General features: G+C 42.5%; 1 protein-coding gene across 5 annotated transcripts in view; it reads right to left on the bottom strand.

Moving 5' to 3' along the window:
• The window catches only part of msi2a (musashi RNA-binding protein 2a), a 212,643-nt gene that overhangs the window by 147,486 nt on the left and 47,657 nt on the right, over positions 1 to 17,500 (bottom strand). For all 5 annotated transcript variants that reach the window (XM_060895608.1, XM_060895607.1, XM_060895610.1 and 2 more), the window contains exon 6: positions 1,633 to 1,725. In XM_060895608.1, the coding sequence (XP_060751591.1) occupies positions 1,633 to 1,725 (93 nt within the window). The remainder of the gene's footprint in view (positions 1 to 1,632; positions 1,726 to 17,500) is intronic.

The following is a 17,500-nucleotide window of genomic DNA, read 5'->3' as shown; positions in this document are numbered from 1 at the left end:
ACACACACACAGACAGTCTCACACACACAGACAGTCTCACACACACAGACAGTCTCACACACACAGACAGTCTCACACACACAGACAGTCTCACACACACAGACAGTCTCACACACACAGACAGTCTCACACACACAGACAGTCTCACACACACAGACAGTCTCACACACACACACACACACACACAGACAGTCTCACACACACACACACACACACACAGACAGTCTCACACACACACACACACACACACACACACACACACACACACACAGACAGTCTCACACACACACACACACAGACAGTCTCACACACACACACACACACACACACACACAGACAGTCTCACACACACACACACAGACAGTCTCACACACACACACAGACAGTCGCACAGACAGACACACACACAGACACACACACACAGACACACACACACACAGACACACACACACACAGACACACACACACACAGACAGTCACACAGACAGACACGCACAGACAGACACGCACAGACAGACACGCACAGACAGACACGCACAGACAGACACGCACACACAGACACACACACACAGACACACACACACAGACACACACACACAGACACACACACACAGACACACACACACTCTCTTTTACATGTATAAGATAATCCATTTCTGCTATGGAGACAGCACTTCCACCAAATAAAAATAAAAGAATAAAATAAAATATTTCCACAATATGTCATCATATTTAGATTAGACATACCAGCAAACCCTTTTATCATCCAAGACATGTTTGTTGTCTGATGCATGCTTTTGTTGATCCAGTGCACATTTTTTTCAAAGCTTTTGATCTCAGGCATTCTAATAATAATAATAATAATAAAAATAATAATAAATAATAATAATAATAATCATATTAAATTTGATAGGGGATGTTTTGTCTATCGGCTGATGACAAAGGTTTCTGTATCTGTATCACATCGTCTCTACGTTCCACTCATTCGGCTGATGCTTTTTCACTGAACAGATCAAAGTCAGAATACGAATAAGGAGTTTAGGAATCGCTGACGGACTCGACACAAGTTACGGGCGGTTCGGCTGTAACGGGATTTGAACTCGCACCCTTCTGACGAGAAGCCCAAAGTTTTAAGCAAAGAGCCACCACTTCCCTCAGTCATGTTCAGGCTTCAAACAGACTTTATAATCTTGTTAGAAAGATTTTTATATTATAACTGCTGCTAAATTACAAGAGGACGTCTGCCCCCGGAACCTTCCCGTGTTCAACACCACGGTGGGACGCAGACAAGTCCCCACTGTGTCCTTAACCGTATCAGTGAGGAAATGCACGTGGCCTGAGGCTCAAATGTACAGAAAAGCTTTTTATTGAGATAAGCTTTATTGTGATTTAATGCTTAGCTAAAGAAATAAACACTGACTATAAAATTACGCCTCACCGCGAAAGGAAAGTTGTGCACAAATGAAAAGAATTAAAGGAGCTCAAGTGGAATGATCTTAACGTCCCGTGAGATGCCTGCTCATTGATATTTCTTGATAGCATCCAACTGTGTGTGCGTGCGTGCGTGTGTGTGTGTTTTTGTGTGTGTGTTTGTGTGTGCGGGCACAACACGCATCAGAACGAGCCACTTACCTTCCCGAACTGCTCGAAATACTGCTTCACGTCGTCCACCACCGTGTTCGCTGACAGACCTCCAACAAATATTTTCTTCGTTCTTGTGACCATCTGAAGAGAAAGAGAAGACGTTAGTACATAGTTATTAAAAATAAATAAATAAAATAAAATTTACTTTCGATCAGAGACGGAGACAGAGCGGAAAAGTCAAATGCACAGAGATGTGAATAATGAGTGAAAGTGAACGTGTGAGAGCCAAGACAATTCCTGTAGTTTCCCACATCTCTCTCTCTCTCTCTCTCTCTCTCTCTCTCCCCCTCTCACACACACACACATACACACATTTACTTTATGGGCCAAAAGGATTGTGCTGAAGCCTTAACATTCATTTCTAATGCATCAAAAAATACCTCAGCGGCACCAAGCACTCTGACCATTTCTGGGCTTGTCATCATCGCAGGTTTTTGCTCATACACACACACACACACACACACACACACACACACATCGTCGTCATAGCTGATCTTGTTTAAGATGGTTTAAGATAAAAGTTTTCTCTCGCGATACTCAGTTTAAGGAGCCACACGACAAAGACAAACCTGTTACTGTCCTTGAGCTCTGTGAAATAAAGTGTAGTTTTACACACCAATGATATCAACATCTCTTTCCTCAGCACAAAGTGCAAAGTAGAAACATTAATTAATGTGCGACATTAAATTAATAAATGAAATTAACCAAATCACGTTACTCAGCATGTGACCCCCCAAAGGGGAAACTGCACCACCAGGCCACCATCTTAAAAAGGATCATGTTATCGGTTCACCGGATTTCTCCTAGACTTGTAAACACTCTTCACACTTTGCCGGTCTTTCTAAACTTTCACAAGCAAGCACCTTTATTACAAAAACTGATTTAATTGTGCACTGTATGTTTTCTCGACGCGTCTAGTCCAACCGCATCAGCTCGTATATCCTGTAGCTAAGCTGCTGTCACAAGTTAACCAAAATAAATTAAAAAAAGAACAGCTTTCCTAGCCGTCTACTGATCTTTACTTCTAATCAAAATCATTCAATTGAAGGAATAAATACTAGTTGTAGTAAAACAGATTAAGAGTAGATTACTAGTAATCTTTGTTTTTAAAGGATATAAATATACTTCTGAGAATCTCAGACTAACGGACAACTAGACTAATTCTGAGCGCTAAAGCTGGAGTCTGTAGTGAGAAACGAAACCGAAGACATCGCTCCGGTTTCGTGACGTTTATGCTGGATGCCTGTGAAGTTTTGCATCGACTACAACTTCTTTAAAGTGCTAAAAGGGCCAGATCTAATCCGTATAGGCCGGGGGTTACAAACTAAAGGTTTGACCTCGTGTGGGGTCACTTGTTGATTCACAAACAGCATCACGAGAAAAATGCGACGTCCGTTTTCTTTCATTTTAGTTATTTATTTGACAAATTAACGGCACTAGTCGCTAACTATGAGTATGTTTTTTGTGCGCTACTATTTTAAAGCGTTCATTCGTTTAAATGGCAGGTTTCAGTCCCTCAGACACGCACACACACACACAAATCCTCATGAGCGTCGAGTTAAAACGAGCAGAAGACTGTTAATTACAGTCCCCTATATGTTCCAATGCATTTCAGCTTCCAGGGACTGCGATTTTTGTGTAAAACGCGTTTCAGAGGTTGCTGTGGGAACCTGCTGTCCACATGAGGGAATAAATACACACAGACACACAGACACACACACAGAATGCACAGTGGGCCCCATTAGCGCACCTTTTCCACCCTGTTAAACCTCTGGCATGTTTATTTGTTTGGCAAAACGCTCAGGTCTTTTCTATCAGCCGTCCCGCGTTCAGCGCTTAAGACAATAACAGCACTAAGCGCACGTCCTCTCCCTTTGCAAACACAATTAGGCAGCAAGAAGAGGAAAAATAAGAGTACATTAAACCCTCGATTAATTCCTCAGCCAAGAATATATGGAGCATTAGAAATAGGAGGGTGAAAAAAAAAAAGGAAAAAGGAAAAAGAAAAAAAGAAAGCAGTGCAAAAAAATACGAAGCTAAGTGCACCGGTGCGTGCGAGAGCGAGAAATTGGAGGACAGACAGTTCCTAGAGACATAAACAGATGTGTGTGATTGTGTTTACGTAGCATAAAACCCAAACATTTACTCTTACGGATGCGCCCTCGCACCTCGGCGAGCCGGAATAACACAGTCGTTCTGGAAACCTGGATCAGCAAAAGCGCATCTTTAAAGCAAGTCGTTCAATTCAGACAACTGAGAGAAGCGAAATAAATAATTAATTGTATTAAACATAAATAAAAGAAAAATAAATAAATAAATAAATAAATAAATAAATAAATAAGTTTGCTGACTTCAGCTTTCAAGGAGGAAATATATATTTTAATTTAACTGATAAAAAGGAAATAAAGCCTAAAATCACAAATATATATATGTATATATATATATGTATATATATACATATATATATATATATATATATATATATATATATGTATATATATACATATATATATATATATATATTTTTTTTTTTTTACTCCTTTTTCACTATTAAAAACAGAAACAAATATTTATTTGCCCAAAACAGATTAAAAAAAAAAGTTCACACAAAATCAAACCTAGTTGATAACTTCAGGACTGCTAATAAAATTGCCAGACAAAATGTTTAAAATGTTTTTTTTTCTTTTTTTCCCCTATAAGTGTCTACTGTTGAATAGAGAGGGGGTAAAAATAGAGAGGGGGTAAAACTCTACGATATCTGATCTCAGCTGCTTCCAGCCAGTTTGTGATTGCTGTAAAATACCTGGCAGGATCTGAAAAGTGTATTGTGATGTAGGTGATCATGATGTCATATGATATATTTCCATACCGCCTCGTTTTAGCCGAGACGTACGTGAGGGTTGAAGACATTGTGAGATAATCTCACCGACATCATGTGAAGGGTTTCCCAGTTCAACCACACATTTGCAACATCTGTCTGATCCTTTCTTATAATATACTGTAGGAGGAAAATAAAAGTGAGGGCGTGTGTGTGTGTGTGTGTGTGTGTGTGTGTGTGTGTGCGCGCGTGCTTATTGGTCCAAGTTCGCTCCCTCTCTACTTTGCATGCGAGGTCACACTATTTGGATGCCATCCAGCCTGCATGCAAATGCCCCCCCTCCTGCCCCACCCCCGCCCTGTCGTCTCCGGGTTCGTCGGCCTCGAGAAAGACGCTGTGTGCTCGTTTTAACGTCGTCCCTCACTTTTAAATCAGCCCTGACCGGTGTTTAAGTGATGTTTAAGGTCTCCTACATTCATCTCCCCTCTGACTCAACTCTCACTGTTGCTTTTTTGTGCCTCCGCTCTCTTTTCTTTTCTTTTTTTTTTTTTTTTACTCCATTGTTATGGTTTGTGACAGGGCCGCCCCAGTGGCTGATGGGATTTCTACAGAAGATGAAATAGAATTATGCTCGTCTGTTGCTGTTTCTCTACAAAACAGAACACACACACACACACATTTGGGAGAAGACAAAGATAGAAATGAATTTGAGAGAAAATAGCATTAAATCTACCGACACTACGAATACACAGCTCATTTTTTCGTCTTCCTATTAAGAGCCAGGACGGATTCGTGTCTCTGGACCGGTGTTCCCAGGATAGAATCCGGATCCACCTCGACACTGAACATCTGTTACGGTAAATGAATGAATGAAACCAATATCAGATTCGCCCTTGTTCCCTTTCCCCTTATGACAACTCCTGATGTCAGGTTTAATTCATCTCCAACAACAGGCACGATTACTCTGAACACGGGAGCCGAAAACAACGGCGATGTTCCGTCTTAAACCTTTCACTCGACTTTTATCCGACTGACTTGAAGTTTAAAAAGCATAAACCACAAAACCAAAATACATGATACCATCATTCTTTGTGGATTCTGAAACCCCCACAGCCCTGAAGAACCCTGAAACGTGATGGCTACAACTTTATTCAGAAACAAAATGGGAATAAAACCTCCAGTTAGCCCGGATTCCACGCCCGGATGTATGACGTCTTATCTCGATCTCCGTTAGCGGCGAACACACACCTAGGACGATATCAGTCACTGCCATAATGCCAAACAAACCGGTGTGATGGAGCAGCTACGCTATCTACCCATCAGTCAGGGATTTGCAGACGGAAGCCCTGCAGCAAAGTGAGAGCGAGGGAGATGACGCTGATGAGATATGGACGTTATGAAGCTGTAAAGGCAACAAGGAGGAAGCAAGCAAAAAAAACTCCTGAATATAGAGAAACGTGATACGGGCCTGAAGAAAAGCAGGAGACGTGCTGAAAAAGCAATAAAAAGCAGCAGCAGCTCGCACAGAGCAAAGACTCTGCTGAGATTCACACGAGTTTCTGCGTCATAGCCACCAACAAACTGGGAGCAGAGGCCTGCAAACGAGCGATAAATCCTCAGGAATGAAGCCGCGGTGGGAGAACGAATGACCTCGCTCGCTCCTTCTCCCATGAGAACGTGGCCATTCCTATCGCTCTCTCTCCATCTCCATCCTCCTTCTTTCCCACTCTTAAGTTCATTCACAGAATATTCCCATCTGTTTTTGTTAAAGACTCTGGTGTCCCAAGAAAAACAGAATCTTCTATAAGGTCACAGTCTATTTACCAAGAACAAAGCTTAACTTTGCTCTTCAAGACCCAGCTGTCAATCGAGGGAATTACAGCCAATCCGAAAGAGGATGGGGGGGGAAGGAGCCCTAGATCACACAAAGTGTTAGGAAATTAGGTTAAGACTCGGTTAGAATCCTTTAGATGCGACGACTGAGTCTTTTGTCTGGGGTCTCCTATTTGCACTTTTGGACACGGACAGATTAATCTACGTGGCCGGGCATCACCTATCTGTAGAAGGCGGCGGTGCATCTTGATGTATTGGAGTGTTTTATCTTGCAGAGACACTCTGTGTGATGAACGAAGCTCAGCTGAGAGAGTGGGGAGTGAGCTTAAGAGCCCACTCTCGAACTGCATCCTCTCCATCAGACACACACACACTCTCGCTCTTTGTCTCACACATACACACCCCAAATCTTTCACTTTCCACTCGATTCCTCCATCAGCCCTGATTAAGTGAATGGCAGTATTTGTGGCCAGCTGATTACAGCTGTCTGACTTTGGCACAAGTGCCCTTGTTTTAGACAAAAAGCCAAAGGGAGTGATTTAGAGCAAGGTAGCTTTGCACATCTCCCCTCTGCAATCAGAGCTCCCATGGAGGGCCTGTTGATTTCAGGACGGTGGTGATTGCGGGATGACGGAGCCCATCGTTTGGTGGGTGGGGGTTGGTTGGTTGGTTGGTTTTGGGGTATAAGGTGTACTTTCAGAGAGGAACTGGAATGATGGGAAAAGAATGATACTTTCCTTTGGTCTGACTCCAGCTTTAACACCATCAACAAACAGTACAAGCGCCTCTGAGAAACAGGATCTTACTTGAAGTCCGAGAACAAGCAATGGTCTCTAATAATTTAGACTAACGAGCTCAATGCTAAGGTTATTCTTATTCTCTACATTTACAGCATTTAGCAGAAGCCCTTATCCAGAGCGACTTACATTTTTTTATCTCATTTTTATAGAACTGAGCAATTGAGGGTTAAGGGCCTTGCTCAGGGGGCGCAGAAGTGGCAGTTTGGTGGACGTAGGAATCGAACTCACAACCTTCCGATTGGTAGCCCAACACCTTAAACACTAGGCTACCACATGCCCCCTTTATATGCCCCATTACTTGGCAAATGTAACTCAAGTCAACAGCCTGTGCTGTTATAGGACAATCAATCGTGCCATCGTCTTAGTGTTTATTTTCTCGTAACACCTCATAACGTTGTTTTATTTCTTATCTCTTTATAATTATACTGAAATACAACATATGACGTGTATATATATATATATATATATATATATATATATATATATATATATATATATATATATATATATATATATATACACACACACACACACACACACATTTATAGTTACATTTATAGTTACGTTTAACTTTGTGGAAACTTAGTTTGTTCTTCATCACATGAACAATTCTAAACATTTTGAATTTATTCATTAATGAACCAGATCGAATCAGAATTTGGTACAATTGTAATAAACTGCTGGAAAAAGAAACTCAGTCTGAAAAGAGAACAAACAGCAGAAACACAGACAGGAACAGAAACGATAAGAGAAAAGAGTTAGATAAGGTGAGATGACAGATTACCAAAAAAAATAAATAAATAAATAAAAATCGTGTAGACTTCCTATACCGCATCATTCATAATTCTCAGAAAATCTCATTTCAAATATCGCCTGCTACCGGAACTCGTAGATGTTCGCTGACCTCAGGCTTCTCTGCTTGCTTGAGTAAATGCAGACTTACTTTTGATATGAGAGTCTTAAAAAAAAATTGTTTCTATTCAAGAAATCTCCTTCAAAGGACTTGGATTATTGAAACACAAGACACAACCCCCCCCAAGACACAACCCCTGGTTTTGGTGAGTGAGCAATAAGTCAAAGCAGTCCAGCATTTCATTCTAATAGAGGCTTTTTTAAATAAACCTCATTCCAACCCCATGCTGACAAGTGAGATGGTTTAATGCTTCGGTCTAGACTTCCCTAGTTTTTTGCTTTTGTTTGTCAGGGGACAAAGTGAACACGTACGCGCTTTCCTCGATTATCACTTAGGTCTGGCAGAAAGGCCACCTGTGCTCATTCATGCTAGTTGCTGCGGGTGCTACTCATGACACGACTCTGATGAGCTCAATTACTCTTTACAGGAAGTGTGTGCGTGTGTGTGTGTGTGTGTATGTGTGTGTGTGTGTGTGTGTGTGTGTGTGTGTGGGTGGGTGGGGGGTCCACGCTGCTCCGTTGTGCGTGTGCATGTGTTTCTTTAAATGTGCACGCGTGCAAAACTCGGCTGCGTTTTCGGTATCGCAGCTGCGCGGCTCTGCTGGAAAGGCAAAACGAGGTCAGCGTGCTTCAAGGTCAAAAATTCCCCTTGTGTCAGCATCAGAGCGGATTCTCAAGACGGCGACGCGGAGCGAGAGAGACCGAAAACTGATTCGGAGAAATAACAACGAAAGAAAGAGCGAGGATAACGGCGTAAGAGTGTAAGAACGCGCTCCGAATCGTCAGAGGGCCATGGGTCCACCTCCTTGCCCTTTTGAGAAGTACACCAATCTCAGCTCTAGTGTGTATAAATAAACCCCTAATTGCTAATTAAATTACAATTAGAGCTGAGGAGATGAGAAGGGAAGAGGCGCTTAGTGCAAATGCAAAGTGACAGGTTACAGCATTCCAGCTCAGAATTACACCAGCAAAACACACACAAACACACACACACACACACACACGGGACCCTAATGAAATCATCTGGCTTGTGTAACCTTAGACCTCATTCTGCACTGTAACTTCACTGACCTAGTTTCAACAGTAATACAGAGCACCACACACCAGTCTGACTGCTGGACCAACACATGGTTAATTCACCTCTCGTGACCGCTGGACCTAAAACCTCTAGTCAGAGCTTCTAATCTAAAGCAGCTATTCCACCTCTATGCAATCCTGCTCCACTAATACTCAAAACTCGTCTCCACTTGCTCGTTTTTCTCTATAAAGGCTAATTCACCTCTGCTCTATTTTGCTTTTCAAAAAAAAAGCCCTCATTCACCTGCGCTCGCTCTACCGCACTTAATTCCACTCCACTTTGTCTTCTTCCCCCAAAAACGCCGGCTTCACCTCTACTTAATCCTGTTCCTCTATCGCTAATTCACCTCTACTTAATCCTGTTCCTCTAAAGCGCTTCAATCACCTCTACTCCGTCCTGCTCGTCAAAACCGCCACTTCACCTCCACTCCATCCCGTTCTTCTAAAACGGCCGTTTCACCTTCGCTTGATCTTGTTTCCAAAAATAGCGCCATTTCCACCTTTAGTTAATCTTGTATTCCTAATATTGCTAATTCACCTCAACTCACATTAGGTTCACAAACAATGGGCTCCTCGTGGAGCCTCAAGGCTATTTCACCAGAACTCGATCCTCAGTCTCTTGAACTCAACTTCAGTAGATCTTATCAATCTAAAATAATTCACTAATTCGCTTCCAGTTGACGACTAATTCACCAATTCAGTTAGTCCAACGTGATTATTACACCTTCGCTCATTTGTAGCAGCCTAATATTGCTAATTCACCACCACTCGATCCTGTCCCTGAAACGTGTAGATAATTTACCTCCACCAGGAGTCTGTTGCTATAATATGGCCACTCGATTCTGCTGCTGTAACACGACTAATTCGTTTCCGCTCAGTCCTGCGTATACTGACAGCTCAAGGAGAGCCTAACGTCAGCAGTGCTGTGGCTGCGCCTGAAAACCCCATCGACGGCCACAGTGACCTTCCCTTGTCAATCTTTCTGAACCGAATCCGGCTAATCGATAGTTTTTTGAAGAAAACTATTTTAGCCTTAATATTCTACGGGCATTCATTATTGAAAAAAAGTCTCTCTTATGGGCTTTTAAATATCGTTATAATGTCGATGACAACAGCATGACAATAGAACGGGTCAGGAGAGATCACAAACGCAGCATAGTCAGAGTTCGTTTCTTTTTTCCAGACTCTGCTAGGATTGTAGGAGTATTTCATATGATTTGCACCTAGACAGTCCGTGTGCTTGCCACTCAGGAGGTTGGGGCTGGATGGAGGAGGGAGTGTTGAAGTGGGTGGGAGGGAAAGCTGGCTCACTGGGGCACCATTTTTAATTGGTTCTCTGCTCCCAGCAAAATCCTGTTGTCAATCTGCCCACACTGGCTGCACCAGCTCCAGCCAAGTCACCCACCTGAGCGCAGGGGCTCGATGACTCAAACAGAGAAAGGGGAAAGACAGGGTCTATAGATAGATAGGTAGGATGCTGCCCTTGCCCATTCTCCTTGCTGTAAATAAAGCATTGCGCACTAAGGCTGGTGATTAGTCTGCCTGCTGTGTCAGTGGGTATTCAAGCTCCAGCCACACAGGAAGCTTAAACACCACCAAGAGGCTGTCAACTCCATCACAAAATGGCTATGTAGCTGAACACCAACAAAATACACATTCGACTTGGAAACGTAGCTAGGAGTTTAAAGAATTAGACAGCCGGTGGTGGAGAACGCGCTTCCCACAAGTCTCTCTTGGTCTCAATGCTCTGCTGTTACTGCTGTTGTGGGAGGTTTGTGTCTCCTTTTACTCCTCAACTACCTCTTACCTTATTGCTGTTGCCAGCAGAAAAACAACAATCAAGGGATTTCTTCCGAATGTTTCTGGTGACAAACAATCCCCCCTCTTCTGACCACCGACTCCATTCTTCTCTCTCTCTCTCTCTCTCTCTCCAGCTCTCTTTCTATACCTCAGTCATTCCCCAGGAGGAAGCAGTGCAGCTAAGCAAGAAAAACGCCACAGCTGTTCGAGCCTCTGGGGGCACAGGACAGATGAGTTAGGGAGAAATAGTAATACTTCTTTCTCCTCACTCATCGCCAAACGCACTGGCACACTCCCTTGCTTTCTTTCACATTAACTCACGAGTTCTCTTCCTTTTTTCTCCCTTGGTCTTCATTGCTCTTTCGCTCCTCGTTCCATCTTCACTAATTGCTCCCGGTTCCCTTGCCGTCTGAGGTCTCCTCACTCCGGTTCGCCTTCCATCCATCCATCCTCTAGCAGGAACAGCGGAACAGAGCGGCCTGCTCTTCATTTCCGGCTCAGTGGGGGTTGCTCGGTTCATTCATCATCTTCATATTCCCCCTTAGTACAAACCTCGAGGTCCAAGAGCCAATTAAAAGCGGCGCGCCTGCCTGGCTCACTTGCTCCATTACAGGATGTCCCATCAGAGAGAACTATTGATGGCAAGGTGGCATTTTTTCCCCTTACTTTTCTATTACAAAAGATATGTCCCTTTTACTGAAAAAGGCACAGCAACTCTTAAAAACCTTGAGTTGTAGAGAGGTACTTTAGCAGAAGGCACACGGTAAGTACTCTCAATTCAAATGCCACAGTAAAGAGCTGTTGACTTTTATGTAATGAACCATTTGGGAGACCGGGATAAATCAGTTTTACAGAAGGAACTGCTACTGCTACTTCCATTATGGAAAAGAGTCCGGCAGTTTTTACAACCATCATATTTTAGATGAACACCCTTTACCCTTTTACCTCGACATTACATTGCATCTTTATATCTGCTCTATTGTTGCTCTTAGCTGGTTTAACAGAGTCCCATAGCAATATAAGGTCTCTTTTGATCAGTGGCGCTAAGTAAAATGTCCTTTCAAACGGACCGTTACCGCGCTGACCCGACCGCCACCGTTTAGACTCCTATCGGACCGATAATGTTGCGCATTTGCTAAATGTCTGAATAACCTGTTTTCGCACCCCAGGTGTTCACAAAGACCTCCATTAGTCTTGAGCAAGTGATGTGCCTTAAGCCATGAAGCACTAAGCACCTACCCTGATACTCAGCTGGAGGAAGATCCGAATTAAAAACGATGACGAATCCTTTTCTGCCGATTTCTAATAACCGTGACAAGGGCACCTTGAATAACTCCTTTTTCCAGACAATGCAAGTTAAAAACGAGATAGAAACGTAAGAGAAAAAAAAAAGCACAGCACAATTAATAAGGCAATGTCAAATATAATTCGGAGAGGGTGACTGCAAATGGCTGACACCGAAGACACCAGGCTCGTATTGAAACTCGTCCCTTCTCAGCGGGAGCGAAACGCTGCACTAACAGGCTTTTGTCATCTGAAGGAATTAGCGATGGGGCCCCCAGCGAGGGAGGAATTCACAAGCTTTTCTGCTGTCCTGCGTTGTGCACAGGAGTGTCATTATTAACTGGGTAGAAAATGAAACCAGGGAAAATGAGAGGGCAGTAAATGTGGCTTTGTAAAACATAATACATTGTTTTTTTTTTCTTTTCTCTCTCTCTCTGTCTCTCTCTCTCTGTCTCTCTCTCTCTCTTTTCCCCCCTCTGCATGTCCTCTTTGAAAACAGCTTGTGGCAATAGTGCCGGCTGTAGATTCGACAGAAGTAGGCTCTCGTTCGCCTCGCTCCCTCAGTCGGCCCACTTCATTCTCTTGAATCTTCCTATCTTCGCCCCGGGAGCGTCTTTGCAAGCAAACAAACAAACACGTTCTCCGTACACAAAGCTTTGCATCCACGCTTGTGCATCACGTCGCTCTGTTCTGTTCATTAATACGTCCGGTGATTGCGAGTCGATCCGAGTGCTCATCAAATCGCATCGCATCAAGTAAATACCTGCTCAATCAAATCTTAAGGAGTTTATGGCACGTTGCAATGCCACGAGTTAGCTAAGCTGTAATCAAGAGGCGCAGTGGAGTCGTTTCACTGAATTATGCTGCGTGTTTGGCAGAGATTTGTGGACATTAATTCAACAAACGATATCAGGTGCTCGAGAACTGGAGACGGAGAGTACGGCAAACCGTCCGGATGAGTCTAAGGACTTTCACTTCCCAGTTTCACTGTACAATTTTGTGCTATTCGGTGTAAATAAAACATGTGTTCAAGCACAGAGGTGATCGTTTGATGGTTAAATTGAAGGAATAAAGTTGAGTACAATGCTCATTAACCACAATGATTTTTGTTTTTTCCTTTTTTAACAATCAGAGATCTCTAGCACAGGAAAGCTGAAAAAGCTGATGAGACAAAAGCTGCTATAGCCGAAGTGATAACAGGAACTAACGTATAAATACACAAACCCTACGTGGTGGTTTTTTTATTAAATTGTAATCACTGGGAAACTGCTACATCAAACATTTTACTATAGCTACACAATCCGGAGTGATTTTATTTGTAAGGTGTAAGACAGACAATGTTACAGTATAGTATATCAGCACGTTTGTCCAGCTCTGGCACTGATTTCTGGGATGTGACCTCAGAACCTTCTGGTCTGTTCGACTGAACCATAGATGTTATACTACTGCTTACACAAAAGAGCAAAGTTAGTGAGGGAGAGAGAGTGTATGAGAGAGAGAGAGAGAGAGAAAGCGAGAGAGGGAGAGATGGGAATGAAGAGAGAGTGGGAGAGATGGGGGATGAAGAGAGAGAGAGAGAGATGAAGAGAAAGTGAAAGAGAGATGAAGAGAGAGGGAGAGAGAGAGGGAGAGATCAAGAGAGAGAGTGTGAGAGAAATGGAGAGGGAGAAAGAGAGAGAAAGCGAAAGAGAGATGAAGAGAGAGTGAGAGAGAGGGAGAAATCTAGAGAGAGTGTGAGAGAAATGGAGAGGGAGAAAGAGAAAGAGAGCGAGAGAGAGAAATGGGGGATAAAGAGTGAGAGAGAGAGAGAGAGAGAGAGAGAGAGAGAGAGAGAGATGAGGATGAAGAGAGAGAGAGAGAGAGAGAGATGAAGAGAAAGCGAAAGAGAGATGAAGAGAAAGCGAAAGAGAGATGAAGAGAAAGTGAAAGAGAGATGAAGAGAAAGCGAAAGAGAGATGAAGAGAGAGTGAGAGAGAGGGAGAAATCAAGAGAGAGTGTGAGAGAAATGTAGATAAAGAAAGAGAAAGAGAGAGCGAGAGAGAGAAATGGGGTATGAAGAGAGAGCGAGAGAGAGAAATGGAGAGGGAGAAAGAGAAAGAGAGAGCGAGAGAGAGAGCGAGAGAGAGAGAGAGAGAGAGAGAGAGAGAGAGAGAGAGAGAGAGAGAGAGAGAGAAACCCTCAATACCCAGAGCAGCATGAACGTGGTAGAAATTACCGGTAACATAATCGATGTTTCAATCAAGCTCCTGCTTCGAACTAAACAAGGAGCTCTTTTAACAGCTGTCCCTTGGTGATATCGGCAACTACAGAAGGAAAAGCTTTAATTGAACTTCTGGAAGAAGAAAAAAAAAAAAACTACTTGAACTCAAACATGAGAACATGCACAGCTCAGGCTTTAATTAATAAAGCCTTGTGCAGTTGAACAAGGCGTCAGGTTTAGGGTGTAAACAGTGGCGTGTTGTTCTGCTGAACGCCGATAACGCTCTTTTAAACCGGGTTGTAGTGCGGCACAAACAGAACTCCTTCAGTTACACTGTTTACCCCTAACACACTCTGCACCAGTGTCCATTACAGCATACACACTGATTTAACCCTTACTCACTAATACCTGAACGCTTAAGGAACACGTCGTCTGGGGAAAGAGCTACACATGGAAAATGTGGATAAATACGCTAACGTTCAGGTCTTCTGTAAACATGCACTTTTCCTGTTTGAGCTGTGACGTCGTAAAGTAAAAAGTACTCCATCACATCCTACATGTGAATTTCTAAAGTGACAGTGATGTTAAATAAGAAAACAAAAAAAAAAAATCATTCAGTTTTCCCAGAGAGAGAATGTATGGCACCGAGGGAGATCGAGACACACCTGAGTAAGCTCCTTCGTTTAAAGAAATATCAGGAAAAACATTATTCTCCCACGCTTTCCTCCTGTGGCTTTTGTTCATCGTAAATGCCAATTACCCAATTTTCTCTTGCATGTAAATCAGATTAAAGCGGGGCACGATGGGCCGCTCGTACGGCGGCGCCGTGGCGATGCATCCGCGGCTCCGAGGAGACGCACCTTTCTCTATGACCCTCTACCCGCCACTCAAGAGTTTAATCAAGCTCCATTTACAATGCTCCACAACTGATTTTCCTCTCTCCCATTAGAAAACAAAACAATAGTGATAATTAAAATAATAATTGCTTGTCCCTGAAAATATACTCTGCCGAGTCCTCTGCTGCCAAAGGCTAATTTTCACTGAAAAATATCCTTTTTTTCTGTATATTCTATAAACTCACAACATAACGGTGACCGTCATGAGCACCCTAACGAGAGAGAGAGAGAGAGAGAGAGAGGAGAGAGAGAGAGGGTTGTATCCGCACAGGGACAAGGTGTGTATATGCTGAGTGTTTAGTTTCCATCGGAGTTGGGAGTAATTACAGATGTGCGATTGATCTTTTTGATTAAGAAACACAGTGCCGAGTGAATTCACACTCCGTACAATAAACGCACTTAAAGCACTTTCTGGCCCTTGAGAGGTGAGAGGAAAAAAACATAGAGCAGATGTTTTAAAAAGCTTGGATGCACACGGCGTACTCTGTCTATTCAAACACCAGAACGGAAAGAAGAAGAAAAAAATCCCGTCTAATCGCATCCTCGGCTCGGTCTCTTACTGACCGGGGCTGGGCGATACGATCGTACGATGCTGATATTGAAATGATTGATGCCACGATATTGTCAATATCATTTTCATTATGTGCACTAGAGTATAAAAAAATCTAATTACATAAATCAAGTAAGAAATATGTACAAGTGAACCAAAAATGTTTACCTTTTAATTTATCTATAAATGGATAAAGTCGTTGTGCACCGGTGACTAGACAGATGCGGCACAATCGTATATCTGTATCATGTATTTGCATTAGTGTTGTTACAGTACTACTGCTTCATATTGACTTACAGGCTCACATGTGTGTAGTCATCTTTAATATACATCACTCGTTCAGAGTCTCGTGAACAAAGAGTGAACAAAGAACAAGCACTAGGGACCAGAACTGCTGAAAGAAAAACAATCTAAGAAAAAAAAAATGCATTCAGCTTAGAAATCAAAAACTAAATTTGTCCTTAACATTACAGATCAGTTAATCATGTTTTCTCTGTGTGCATGTTATTACTTGATTGTTTTTGTTTAAACTTTAATCCGGTTAAAGTACAGTAAATGAACCGTTGTTTGGATCTGTCACTTAAAGGTGGGGTCTCCGTTGTTGGAGAAATGCTTCAGAAAACTGCGTTGGGCCGCCAAACAAAACAAAAACAAAACTAACGTGTAGCCAATGAGCAGAAAGGGGCGTGTCTTGTCAATATGGGCGGAGAGAGTGTTCAGTGCGCATGTGTGACGTTAGCAGAAAGCGGTTTTAACATTGACATGGAGGATAAAAACAAAGAAAGAAAGCGAAGAAAGTCTTACGATAAGGCAAGAAGTAGGACGTGTTAATATAGGATCAGCTTTCCAGCGCTGGAGAGAACTGAAGGAGCAGGAAGTTGGTCACATATTCACAGATTGGAGTTTCCCGAGTCAATAACTCCTGAGCTAAACACTGTTACTACACAAATAACACCTCTTTTCTATCGTAGTAATGTAGAGACGCAGCTACAACCGTGTTTTGTGTAGTAACAGCGTTTAGCTCAGGAGTTATTGACTCAGGAAACTCCAATCTGTGAATATGTGACCGACTTTACTTAAGACGCCGAGGTGCTTTTTTCCTTCTCGATAGGTGAGTAACGTTGGTTTTGCTTTGTTACACAGAACTAATATATGCCTTTGTCCTTTACATGATTATGTTTGTGTGTCATTATTGCTTTGTTTGTTTGTTTATCTGCAATCGTATTGTTCTTCCCTTCAGCTATGATAAAGACACGTTTCTTTCCATTAGTTGCCTGGGTTACGTATGTATGTGTGGGCGGAGCTATCGATACAGGGGTGGGACCCATTTGGGTTAAGGGCGTGTTTGTTTTGGTGATTTCAAATGTCAACATTGGCTTTCAAACAACGGAGACCCCACCTTTAAGTGTGATCTGTTATTAAAAAAAAAATCAATGACAGGACGATGGAAAGTACTTTTGTTCCTTCACATCACAATCACAGCTGCCGTAATGGAAAATTAACACTTCCAGACAAATCACTTTCAAAAACTTAACACTGACTTTGAAATAATGAGATTTATACAATAGCAAAGTCGTGCATTTGTGAAATAACATGAAAAAAACCCACAATATCAACAAACGTACACAGTAAGCAGCAGAAAAAGCAGCGTGGTTTCTTTACCTTTTGCTAAACAGCTCCCTAAAT

This window comes from Tachysurus vachellii, chromosome 20 (genome assembly GCF_030014155.1).
Source record: "Tachysurus vachellii isolate PV-2020 chromosome 20, HZAU_Pvac_v1, whole genome shotgun sequence".
Taxonomy (NCBI): Eukaryota; Metazoa; Chordata; class Actinopteri; order Siluriformes; family Bagridae; genus Tachysurus; species Tachysurus vachellii.
Note: the sequence above shows the minus strand (reverse complement) of the source record. Positions and strands in the feature narration are given on the sequence as shown.